This window comes from Ananas comosus, linkage group 7 (assembly GCF_001540865.1).
Source record: "Ananas comosus cultivar F153 linkage group 7, ASM154086v1, whole genome shotgun sequence".
NCBI lineage: Eukaryota > Viridiplantae > Streptophyta > Magnoliopsida > Poales > Bromeliaceae > Ananas > Ananas comosus.
In genome coordinates this window covers 6111869-6125560 of record NC_033627.1, presented here as the reverse complement: position 1 = coordinate 6125560, position 13692 = coordinate 6111869, and the positions used below count along the sequence as shown (strand labels likewise).

Here is a 13692-nt window from a genome sequence, read left to right as displayed (position 1 = left end):
CGTTGGCGAAGTCGGTTCGGCGATTCGTCGAGCCGGTGCGAAGATATTGAAGAAAGGACTATTTAGCTTCGTTTCCGCCTGGAGGGCCGAAGTGATGTCCAAAAATTATGAAAATGGATGCCGAGCGCCGTAGCACATAATCGAAGACCTATAATTTCCGGGGCTACGAAGCGGCGCACAGTTGGTGCGCAATTGCGAGTTCGGGCCAAACCGGGCGGCGGGTGCCGAGGGAGGCCGATTGCAAGTTGCTACGAGCAATCGGAACGCGATAACAGGTGGGTTGTGCTTACCGAAGCGACTAGGTCGCCTACATGTCAAAGTGGACTATGAGTTCTCGTTGATGCATATGTATGGATACAATGGCATTGTGATTATGCTAGATGGAATCGTATGCATGTCAATCTAATTACTTGGTTTAGAGACCTATGCATGTGAACTTAGATGCTAGATGGGGAATATGTATGCATGATAGCATCATGTGAATCATAATAGACGATAATTGATCATGCTAGTTGATAATAGCATAATGATGCATTGGAATATGTATGCTAGTGGATAATTACATGTAGATGCATTGAGAAATACATGCTAGATTATAATGGCATACTAGCATTATGAAAATGTATACTAGATGTATATGCATGTTAACATGTACTAGAACATGCTAGAGTATAGAAATGAATGTTATCCTATTGCTAGATTATGCATAGGCATGTGGCATCTAAACCTAGTGTTGTGAACCTAGGATAGATCGAGTGGCATTAACCTAGTGTCGTGAACATAGGTTCAACAAGTGAACCTAGAATCAAGATCTAGGTAGAATGACATTAAACCTAGTTTAAGGAACATAGGTTGAGGATTGAACCTAGAGTTAGTTAAACCTAGGTTATGTGATAAAGGTGTTGAACCTATTGTTGATTAAACCTAGGTGAGTGGCATTTGAACATAGTGTAAAGAAACACTTATGGCATTGAACATAGGGAATAGGTGAGTTTCCCTAGTTGTGGCTTATTGCATGAGAATTTAGTGTAGTTGACATTACGGCATTGAACATAGGGATAGGTGGATTTCCCTAGCTATGATTCGGGTAAGAGAACCTAAAGTGTTGTTGTTGTTGTTAACCTTAGATGGTAGGGTATCCTCAATTGACGAGGATTGGATCGAGCTCACATAGTCTGTTCAAAGCTTGAGGTGGTCGCTCCACACAAGCAGTGCACTTTGGAGTTGTCACACTACAGGGATAGCCTTTTTAGGTCCCGAGGGATAGTCTTTTTGGGTCCCGCAGACGGTCTTGGGTGAGTGAGTAGATTCTCACCTTGAGTGAGCGGTTCCTCACCTACGAGACGTGATTGTGAGTCGGGTGAGTGAGTAGATTCTGTGAGATTGAGATTGAGTTGTGGCACCTATGTTGAGAGTTGGGCGAGTGAGCAGATCCTCCCCTTTGAGATTAGATTGAGGGATAGCCTTTTTGGGTCCCGCAGACGGTCTTGGGTGAGTGAGTAGATTCTCACTTTAAGTGAGCGGTTCCTCACCTACGAGACGTGATTGTGAGTTGGGTTAGCTCTCCCCCTTTGGCATTGAGACTTGAGTCGGGCAAAAGCGAGGTAGCTCTTTTACTATGACCTTTGAGTTATGAGTTGGGTGAGACAAGGACGGGGTAGCTCTTCACCTACAGGATTCGAGATCTTAGGCGGGTTAGCCTAGGTGGATTGGGTAATGACATGAATAGCATAGTGGATTGGCATTCATACCATAATTAGACATAGTATATGTTGAGTGGATTTAAGGCCGAGGTGTATGTGAGGGTTCCTTCACCTCGAGCCGGACAGAGTGCGGTACTCCGCAGTTGATTGACTCGAGGTAGAGTCAAGTAGCTAGCTTGGATAAGGTAGAGGAAACCTTAAAGGCTAGTGATAGATGAAATGGATCTAGGGTAATAGAAACCTTAGAGAGTAGTTTGATGTGAACTAGATGATGAGATAGAAAGTAGTATTGGGTGATCTACTAGTTTTTGCATTACTTGCATGATTACATGAGTATATTGTTGCATAGCATGGCATTGTTGCATTTGTGAGGCAAAACATGGTATTGTTAGCTGCATAATCTAGATATTGTATCTATCTGTTTATTAAAGTAACTTGCAGTTTGCCTCCTTCGGGCCTGTTGGTCGAGCTTTTCCCTTGGGTGGCCGTACCCACTGGGAATCATGGAGTTGGTTCTCACCCCACGTTGTTTTGGGGTATTACAGGTTCGCACGTTAGCGGCGCGAGGCGAGGGCGTAGCTCCATAGGTAGCGCCCAACCCCAGAGACCAGAGATAGCGGTACCCTGAGTTGGTCTAGCTTAGGGTTGGAAAGGAAATGAAATAACAAAATATATCAAGTTGTAATAAATTTGTATAACTCAGATTGCATTGGGATGAAGAAAAAAAAAAAGAATTGTAATCGAGATGTAAAAGCATGTATGTGAATGCTTGTAATAGCTAGATGTTTTATATTTTTGATACTTCCTTATGCAATTTTTGCTTGGATATTGTTCCTGTTTGGAACCTCTTGTAATTGTATTAATTGCGACGCCTAGGACGTACAGGGGAAGCTCTGTCCGTTCGGCGGTCTGTCGGCGTACCCGAACCCGCCCAAATAGGCGGGGCACGGGGCGTGACAGAGACTGTGAGCAAGGTATATTAATTTTCCCTATATTCTTCATGGAATCCCAAATTGCCTAGCTGAATTCTTAAGTACCTACCTTGTAACACACTGGACCTCTGCAAATTGCGAGGTTCGAGTGCTTGGATGTATTTCGAGCTTTTCCACACTTGGTGGAGGGTTGTAGAATATTTTTCGACCTAAAAAGTTCGAAAACTGGAATTCTGGACAAGTCCTGAGAGTTTTTACTCTCGGGGACCGGTCCCTGGAAGGAGAGACCGGTCCCCCAGTGAGCAGTGTTGCGGCAGCCCTGAGGCAACCGGTCCCTGGCGGGCGAGACCGGTCCCCGAGCTCATCTTCGCAGTGAGAGACCGGTCCCGCGCAGGGAGAGACCGGTTCCCGAACGTTGGTTTTCCGGGTTCGCAGCGAGAGACCGGTCCCTGCTGGGGAGAGACCGGTCCCTCTGGGCGAAAACTGCCCAGACCGGGCTGATGCAATATTGGATTTTTGAGGGGCCTCTCGGGATTTTGTTACAATAGAGGGTCTATATGACCCCTCCACCCTCTCTTCTCCTCATTTCTCTTCTCTCAACTCTCTCCACACCCTTGGTAGAGGAGAAGAAGAAGAAGGAGAAGGAGAAGAAGGAAGGAAGAAGAAGAAGATTGAGAGCTTTTAGAGGACTTGGAGCATCTTCCTCACCCTCTCTTCTTCCTTGGTGCTTGGAGCTTGGTCTTGGAGCTTGCATAGGAGGAGATCTTCACCCTTGGAGCTAGGATTGGAGCTTCTAAGGAGGTTGGTTGCTCATTTCCCTCCTCTAGATCTTGTTTTGCTAAGTTTTTGAGATGAAACCCTAGATTTGATACTTAGGGCTTATTTTTGGGCATTTTTGATCTAGGGCTTTTGGACCCAAATTAGTTGGTTTAGAACCTTCCTTGGGCTTGGATTGGAAGGGTTCTAGCTCTCTTTTGGAGCTTTGGAAGAGATTTCTTCTCTTGAGGTGAGTTTTGGCCCTTTTTGCTTCTAGGTTAATGTTTGATCTTATGGTTGGTCGTAATGCCCTCGTATCTCTTCGCTGATCACTTTTAGGGTACTTTGAGACTCGTGGACAACTCCGTTCGGCGAATCGAAGGAGCACGCGACGGTTCGGTGGGTTTGACCTAGCCTATGATATGAGAAATGCTCATATTTGGCAAATATGTTTCGTAAAATAGAAATTCATGCATTTCCATGTTAAATGTATTTAATATGAATTTTAGAATGCTTAACATGCATATATTATGTATAGTGAAATTTTAGACCCCTATGTGGTAGAGTGCATGCATGTGAGACTTAGCATTCTAGTTATGATTGGGAACCATGATCCCTATTATGAAAACGGATCTTGCTCTCTTGCATTTAACCTATATGCCAATTGGGACATTAGGAATTTTAGAAGCCTAGAGAGGGCTTGAGAACTTGGACTATTTGAGAATTGGGCCAATGTCATAAAGAGGCATTGGGCCCGGGCTATAGTAGTCATTAGTATTAATGTTTAAATGAAACATAGAACAAGAATTGAGCTTGATCAGTGTGATGCTTAAGTGTCATAAAGAGGCACTAAGCAAGTGAGTGTTGGGACATCACTTAGAGACATTGGGCTAGATCCTTGGGATGCTAGTGACCTTGCCATGTTAGAGACATGCGGATAGAGTATTTGAGACAGTGACCTTGCTTGTTTGCCATTTGTGCTCATTCGCACATGCTTGTGAGGGTCGCTCCCTACAAGCCGGCACTCCGGAGTTAGCCTACGCGACCTATGTTCGCTCGTGCGGTATTGAGAAGCCTACGGGGTCGAGTGGGACAGACACATTCCAAGAGTAGGGATGTCGGGCTACCACAGGCACTTAGGCGGCACAAGCTGGACTACCTTTGGTAGGTCCTTAATTGGAAATGGAAATCGACACGGTGTTGAGTTTATTATGAACACTACTAGTCAGAGAGTAGTAGTAGGATTACTTGGACTTACTTCTAGCATAGTTGTGGACATTTGGGTATTCATACATACATGTAGTATGCTAGGAGATGTTGTTTATTGCATCCTTATATGCATTGTAGTCATGACCAAGTATTACTTTCATATCTGTATAAAGTAAAGCATGATATTACTTGTGAACATATATATCCATGACAAGATAAAGTCGCATTAGGAATGCCATGTTTAATTGCAAGTTGTAGCTTAGCATCCTAATTATTATGCTTTCTAATATGCAATTTACTCGTTACTCTTATTGTTAGACTTACCCTTTTCTTTGGGGCCTAGTGGTGCACTGAGCTGAGGTCAGTAATTGCCCACTGGGAACTATAAATTATAGTTCTCACGCCCTCTGTTTTATGTTTTCTTTCAGAGCCTTCCACGCCGGGAGAGGCTAGGGACCGCGGGAAGGGAGTTGCTTCGAGCTAGCTTCCTTCGAGGACGATTTGATAGGTGGTCTACCTCTCGTGGTTTTATTTTGTGAGAGGTTGTGAGTTGTACCCGTTTATGTATAGAGACCACCCTTCTTTTGGATCTTTGTTTTCCTTTTGAGGAGATAGTATTGTACTACTTTATGGCTACTTTTATTGTTTAGTTATGTTTCTTTTACTCTGGTTTAGATGATAGAACTTTACTCGCTCTGATATCATTAGTTATCACTATGCTATTTGTTCTACTACTTACTTTACTTCCGCTTTTGTTGTAGACGCCTTATATGTGTAGACATATGACGGGTCTGGGCCCGCTACCGGGAGGGCCTTCGCCTGTCCCGGGGCATGACATACCTGAATTCTGATTTATCTTATTCCTCATGGAATTCTGAATTGCCTAGCTGAATTCTTAATTGTCTAGCTGAATTCTGATTTATCTAGCTAAATTCTGGTGTGTGAAAATCACATAAAACTCCTTTTGTATGCCTTCTCTGAATTGCCTAGCTGAATTCTGAAATGCCTGGCGGTAATCTGAAATCGGAATTCAGAATTCTAAATTGCATCAATTAACCCAAACATTTTTAGAAATGCCAATCTTTGCTTTGGTCAATTGGTGATTCTTCTATACATACAAGTTTTTGTCGGAATCTAACTGGTCCATCCAATTTTTTTGGGCCTTCTTTGCATACTTGAGAACTTTGGCAATTTTTTGTTTATAATGTAATGCAATTATGGCAATTTGTGTTGCTGTTTGTTGTTTCTAACCTGCACCATAGTTCTATCGGCTCCTTTAATGTTGCCTTGGAACAAGTAGAAGTTTGGATGGCCTACTTATAGGCAACCACTTCCTATTGTTCTTATCAATGGTGGCTATTGGTTATGTACTTATTTGTGGGGGACTGCAGCTATATGTGTTCGGCTATGGTTCTGGTTGCACATTAATCATTCTCAGTAATCGACTGCTCCAAATACTATGTATTTATGACAGGCATTGCCAATCCAACTTTCTTATTGCAGATTTTAGGTGTAATCATATTGAGATCATTGCAAGATGATTTTGGAAATCATATCGAGATCATGTCAAGATTAGGCATGGTGTTCCTTCGTCTATAAAACCGACCTGGTATAAAACAGCTTGAAAATAGTTTTAATAAGAACCATGGCCAAAATACCCTAAATTTTATCTGGGAGGTACAGGGCTCCTTTATTTTCTGTTCACATTATTTTGAATCTCTCCTTACTTTGTAATTGTCCTTTATGTACTTAGTTTTTATTGATAGGTAACTCTTAGCTTTTTGAATTTTTGTATGTTATTTAGTAATAAGTTTTTCCTGCGATCTACTTTGTTCTTCATTAAATTATTTTGATTATTCTTGGGTTCATGCGATTGTAGTTATCAAACAGTTTGTATAAAAAACTTATCAAATAGTTTGCTTATTTTGATTAGAAGAGAACTTTTGTTTTATTTGTTATTTTGATTGCTTAAGATATTCAATCATTAAATTTTAGGAGAGAACTTTTGTTTTATTTGTGGCTTTTGTTTTATTTGTGAGTTTAGAACCATTTTACCTGGTTGCCTTTTGACTGATCGATTAGCTATCATTTCGCTTTTGTCCCAGTCCTTTAATGCAGTGTGATTTTTCAAATGTTACGTGATTTCCTTGATTTCTTTATGCTCCTGCTCATTTTCTTCCTCTTCTTGAGCAAAGTGTGAAAATATTGTCTTGGAACAAGCGGAAACTTCCATAACAATTCTGCATAGTGTGGGATTGCATGCTTTTTGCATTCTTTCCATACTCTTTTCTTCAGCAGTGATGACTCAGAGGGTAAAAGAAAAAAGAGGCGGGCCCGGTCTACATACTCAACTCATTTGCTCTTAGGCCAAAAATGAATTAGAAGGAATAGGCTTCATTCCAGGTTTTCCTATTGCTGGTATTCTATAACTTATTTTCCAACTCTCGACTTATACTGTCTTGATATTTTTTCCCTTTTCCCTTTCAATCCACAAAAATTTATTTAGATTTATGTTTGTAATACCCTTTTTCTTTAATTAATACTAATTTCTTGAATGTATTTTTTTGGGGCAATTATGATAGATGAAAGAAAAGGAATAGCTTTGGAAGGGATAATCCCTACGCAACTGGCTTCAAATGTCCTCTAGGTCCATAAGGAGGCCTATTTTCCTCCTCTCGACTCATGATTTGCTGATATTTTTCAAGACATTTTTCTTTCAGACGACACATATTTATTTAGATTTATTACTGTAGTTTTTTTTGGTAATTACTGTGTAAGCTATTTTTCCATTTAAATTTTCCTCCAGTTGATAATTGGGTCTGCTTTTAGTGAGGCGTATACATACTAAGATAGAATAATACATAAGGGTACTAATTTGTTTTACATTATGCTTTGTTTGATGTCAATATTCCTGCTATGAAGTTAACTTTGTAAATAAAATTTTAAATAAATTATAATGATCTAGAAGCTAAAAAGATAGGGGAATATATTTGTTTTTGCTATCCGGTTCCCTACCTACATCCATGCAAAGAGAGTTCAAGCCGCTCATACCCTCTCTCTTTTGTTTGCTGTGATGACCTTTCCTATGAATGGCAAAAGGTTGCCACCTGCTATAATGACCGTTCCCTTGAATGTCGGATTCTTTCCAATAATTAGAAGGCGTGCTTCTCTTCCTAACTAATGACGAGCAAACTTCGGATGGCCTGTCTACGGGCAACCAGTTGCTCGCATTGATTCTGTGATGTATATTTTGGGCTCGCATTGATCAGAGGGCTCAGAGTAAATATAATGACGCTCAATTCATAGGAAAGTCTGAGCAAAATATATTTTTATCTTGACACTTTGGTAAATGATACGAATAATACTGAATAATTGGTAGATGTTATCCCAAACATGCTATTTATTTGACTATTGTGATATTTTCGAATTTATGCTTTTACATATTCCTCAGTTCCCATGTTACTTATTTCTCAACTCTTCCCTTTAGTTCTATTGCTACTCCCTACAATCTCTAAATGTAAGACGATGATGATAAGAGACACTCTCCTATGAGGTCTCCTATTTTCTACCAACATTTACTACGATGCCTGCAACCTCCCCCTTCATGGCCTGCTCCTTAAATGTCACAAGTTCCGAACAAATTTTAGATGATAGTCTATTTTGGAAGTAAGTTTGAACTTCAACTCTTTCATGGTGCTAGGCCAAAAATAATTGGGCTGAACATACTGATGCTTGGTTTGTGGGGTTCTCAAAGAAAAATATATTATAGTTCAGTTCAGGTTTTGCTTACCTGTTTTGCTATATATTATGTTGGTCACATTGGTAAATGACAGTGAATAATATTGAATAATTGCCAAACTTGAAGAATTAAACTCACGATATCTTGAAATTAAGTAGGTTTTTGACTAACTCTATTATTATGTTATTAGAAGCTCAATCTGGTGGAGCACAATCCGTGAACAATCTTAACATCTTTGCTCTCAATTGTATAATGGGATTTACTGAATCAGGTTTGCTATGTAAATGATGAGAATATTCATTGAGTATTTACTAAATGGACTAGGTTCAAAATCATGTTACTAATTAGATTGATTTGGTTGGAAGAGATCAGAAATAGTCTGATCAATTGGTGTGTTTTTTGCCTGATTTTGAGTGTTGATTAATTTTGCAGTGCATTACACTCGGACGCTTATTGATGGGACCAAGTTTGACTCAACCCGGAATCGTGGGACGCCCTCAAAGTTTAAGCTTGGTTAAGGTGAATTTTGAGAGTGTAACTGTTGATTAGGGATGAAATTTGTAACGCAGCTTATTATAATGTAAATCCGATCAAGCTGTTTCAATTTGTACATCATCAATAAACTGACAAATTCATAATGATTTGTTCTCTGTGGCATAGTTTTTAATTGATTGAGCTGATTTTTTCATCCAATGGAGCATGCTAAACAATTTCAATTTGTCCTAATCGAACTCAACAGGCTCACATTGAGATAGGTATCTATACGATCACGATGCGAAATTATATTTTTGATATTAATGGTTTATGCTCTATTGGTGCATAGTTTAATCATGTATAGGAGAATTGATTTCCTGCATTATGAAAACACATTAACTAGATTATTCTTTTGTCAAAGAGACTATTTACTTGACTAATGTGATATTTTCATATAGGTATTTACATGTTCTCCAGTTTTCATGTCACTTATTTTTCCTATATTGTTTTGTACGAATTCTGAACCGCTATTTTACTACTGAAGTATTCATGCCCTGCTTCCTTCGTCTTTTCCTGAAATTGCCTTTATAGTTAACTGCTATTTTTGGCCGCATTAACCACTACCCCCTTCCCTCCTAAAACCAAAAAACTATTTTCAGGTTTTCAGATTACTTATTTTTTAAATGTTATTTCCCATGTTTTCTAATTCTTTAAATGAATTGATTGCTCTTTTTTTTTTTCCTATTGGTTGTTAGTGGTTGCTTATGTATCGGTTAGTTTCAAGTATCTCTTTTACTCTTTGGCTCATATTTGTATTAGATTTATTTACAAATTTACTCAGTCTTACACTTGATCCCAATTTCATTCACATAGGTTATATTATGACAACTTAGTCCCTTAAGTTTGTTTTGCAATAATCAGGTTCTTTGTTGATCTACCATTGCCATCTTAACGGGGCCAATGCTAGCCTTACCTTACTTGCAATTGAAATTTTGATGGTAAAATTTAAATTAAGGGCACACTTTAAGATGAAATTGTGAAATTTAAGTGGAGATTAGGCTTCAGGGATTGGATGGAAACTTGCAAAGCTGATATTGAATAAGAATTATATCTCAGGATTTACATTAGGATGAGATTAGAATGAATATTATATCTTAGGATTTACATAATTTAAATTTTAAATAATATAAAATGTTGAAGTTTAAAATTTAAATTTAGATTTGAAATTTAAAAATTTTAAACTTAAATTTAAAAATTTAAATGATAACAACGGAAACATAGAAATATATTTTTATATACTTTTATCCCAACTTCAGTAAATAATATTAAATAGTCTATTCAAAATATTTTAGAAATTGCGTAAATTTACCGCCGTGAAGCGCGGGCCTTCACTAGTAAAATATGATAGCAAAGGCAATTTGACCACCACAACTAAGTTCAACGTGATTATTGCCTAGAATAATAAGCTACGAAAGCATTAAGTTACTTGTGAAACATCTGAGATGGTAAGGGGGATAACGAAATAAAAAGTAATCAAATAAATGTGAAGCGACATAATGGTCCATCGATCTAATCGTGGCAATCCAGTATACATATTTTTTCCTATTTCCAAGCAGGATGCGGAGGCCAACCATTCCTCTGAGAGAAGCCATACAAGACGGATTTCCTGACAGCAATAAGATCAATCCATGTCCTATAATATTTGAACCATCCACACATCATATTCATAGGCTCTACCATAATGGCATACAAAGAGGATAAAATGGGCGCGCTATTCAGACAGAAGAGAAGAAATTACCAAAAGATGCAAGTAATATAGACACATGCAAACTCAGATACAATGCACCACCAATGGAGGAAGTATGACATTGGCATTGCACTACGAAAGGAAAAGCAAATTGGTTACAATGCTATCGACCAGAAGCACGTTAAATGCTCATAAATAGCAGTTTTAGACTCTCAAATAGAAAAATGAGACAAAAGGAGATAAAGCTGTAAAGGAAGAGACCACATGTAGAGAACTAGAAATATCAAGTTTGTCAACCGCGGTTTGATATTGAATAAATTATCAACATCATCCTATTTCATAACATTGATCGCCATCTTATAGAAGAAAAAGGTCAATTTTCTGCTGAAATGGAAGATTAAAGGCTACCAAAGATGACACACTTAGGATAATCAAGAAACATTAAGCTGACGAACAAAACTTGTAGACAAACCAGGATTCTATGTGGATGAAGAGGATGAATTTGGAAATTTCTCAAGAAAAATAAAAAAGCAAAAAAAAAATAGCGCGAGCTATGTATGCGGACAGACTAAACTAGCAAAGATACGATCACATCAGAAGAAAACCAAATGATTTGGTATACTCATCCAAATGATTTGGTATGATGAGAACCCAGGTAGAAAGCACAATCAGAAGAAGCAGTGTGTATACTCATCCAAATGATTTGGTATGATGAGTGAAAACAACAAGAAAAACAAAGGACGAGAATTAGGCATCAGTAACGATAGGTCAAAAACAGAATAGACATAACTAACATTTTCAGAATGAATCTGAAAATTGGAACCAATGAGATTACACTGAATGAACAGCACTTGAGCATGTTCACCAACCGACAGAAAACAGCTTCAAAATGCTCTGACGATCCTAGTTATGCACACGGTGGATATTAGCTAAACCACGCCACATGAGCTGACAAAAAATATTAACAGTAAAGACATCAAACATAAATTTACACTATTTAATAGCAGATAATATTGCCAGAACCTCTTAAAATTGAGAGGTCTTAGAGCTGCATACCATATTAGTATTGAAAATATAATGCTAAAACACTGTTCTTTAAAAGTCAAAGCAAAAAGTACTATTCTTAAAATTGAGAGGTCTTAGAGCTACATACCATATTAGTGTTGAAAATATAATACCATTCTTTGAAAGTCTACTCCAAGAACTTTTAGGCCTAGTTTAGTAACGTGGTAGCTAAAAAGTATTATTTTTATACTATGGAAGAGTAAAAAAATTCAAAAGTGCTTACAATTTTTCCTTCTTTTACACTAAAACTGCGATTGCAATCGCTACTAGAAAAGCATGTGGCTACATGCTTTTCCGGCGGCAGTTGCACCAGCAATTGTAGAGCATTGGAGAAGGAAAGATTGAAAGTGTTTTTAAAATTTTTAAACCTTCTATAGTATAAAAATGATGTTTTTAGCCACCACGTTACAAAATTAGACCTTAATAGGGTAAAGACATGGACTGGAATTAAACGAGTAAAAATTAGAAAAAACTAAGCAGCTAGTGGGATTTGAAATTAGAATTATATAAAATAATTATTTATCTTAACTTTTAGCCTAAAGACTAAGAGATTCTGGATTCGTATTCTGCTAGGCTCCTAATCTTTTTTCTTTTTCTTTTTTTTTTCAATTTAATTCAAGTTCATGTGTTAAGCCTACCAAATAGTCTCAAGCCCAGATGTGACCATTCTCTATTATCTGACGGTTGGCCAAAGTCTTTTAAGTCTTAACACAGGCACAGCACAGAAAAGGGGGGATGGGATGGGCGAGGACAGTACCGAAAGCGTAGACGTCAATGGTCTTGAGGCCCAAGATGTTGGTCTTTCGCAGCCCGACTCCGAGCAGGCGCCGGCCATCCTCCAGCGCGGTGGGAAAAGCCGCGCCGCTCTTCGGCTCCACCGACGTCGGCGACGGGGCGTCCGCGAGGGAAATCGACGCCCACGCAGGCGAAGCGCCGCGCGGTGGCCCCTCGAGCGATGGCTCCGCAGTTCGGACGAAGATGGCGAGGCCAAAAGCGACACCGGCGGCGGCGGCGGCGGCGGCGGCGGCGGCGGCCGTGGATGGAGGGAAGGAGTGGGAGGCGGCATTGGAACGGCGGGGCGGCCTAGGGGGCTGAGGAAACGAGAAGGGGAGGCGGAGAGACACCATCACCACGTGCACGCACTCGATCGGCAGCCCCGTTTACAAAACGAAAAAAAATAATAATAAAGAAAAAGAGCCAATTTGCAAAAAAAAAAAAATATATTAGTTTTCAGCTTCTACAAAAATAGCCTGTATTTTTAGATTTTACAAATTTAGAACAAATTTTAAAAAAACTGACTAAAATACTCTTATTTTTTTTTCTCTCTTTTTTTTTTTTCTTTCTTTCTGAAGGGGATGACGAAGGCAGTGATGGAAGCGGAGACAGACCGCCTCGTCTCTGTCTTGCGCGCCCTCACCCTCATCCGCGCACCCTCCCTCACCTTCGACCTCATCAAGGCCGCGTCTCGACTCTTTTTTTTTCTTTTTTCTTTTTTTTTTTCTCCCTCTCCGAAGAGAGCAGCGGAGGCGGAGGCGGAGGCGGCCCGCCTCGCCTCTGTCCTGCGCGCCCTCGCCCTCGCTTGAGCACCCTCCCTCTGTCTTCCTCGTCTCCAACCCCGCCAAGACCGCACCTCAACTTTTTTTTTTTTCTCTTCGACCTTCCTCCAACGCCTCTCTGGCTCTTTACAATAGTAAAGAAGGCAGTGTTGCGTTCTCTTCCTCTCTTTTTTTTCTCTCGTTCTTTTTTCTTCTCTTCGATCCTCATCTACCGCCTCCGCGACCTTCCGCGACAATAACGACTATAGCGCCGCATCTTCTTCATCCGCCTTTGCCGGCGCAGGCACTGATGTTGGTGCCGGAGAAAGAGAACTCGGAGCGAATACGGATGAGAGCGGAGCCGAAGAAAAAATATGCAGAAAATAAAAAATAATAATAAAATACATAATAAAATTTATAAGAAATATAGTTTTTTTTCTACAAAAAAAATAAAGAATTAGAGAGAAAAGAAGAAGATGATGAATTTACACTGCTTCTAGTGAATGTTGTACTGTTTGAGAAGAATGTTGTA

At 39.4% G+C, this 13692-nt stretch overlaps 1 protein-coding gene and 1 long non-coding RNA gene across 2 annotated transcripts in view; both read right to left on the bottom strand.

Moving 5' to 3' along the window:
• Window positions 1-12803, bottom strand: part of LOC109712547 (fatty-acid-binding protein 1) — a 32422-nt gene extending 19619 nt beyond the window's left edge. Inside the window, exon 1 of the mRNA XM_020236154.1 lies at window positions 12383-12803. Within this exon, the coding sequence (XP_020091743.1) occupies window positions 12383-12752 (370 nt within the window). The 5' untranslated portion in view covers window positions 12753-12803. The remainder of the gene's footprint in view (window positions 1-12382) is intronic.
• Window positions 10329-12374, bottom strand: LOC109712548. Its single transcript, XR_002216871.1, has 2 exons — window positions 10612-12374; window positions 10329-10506 (listed from the first exon to the last, which is right to left on the bottom strand). It is a non-coding gene; the product is annotated as an uncharacterized LOC109712548 (long non-coding RNA).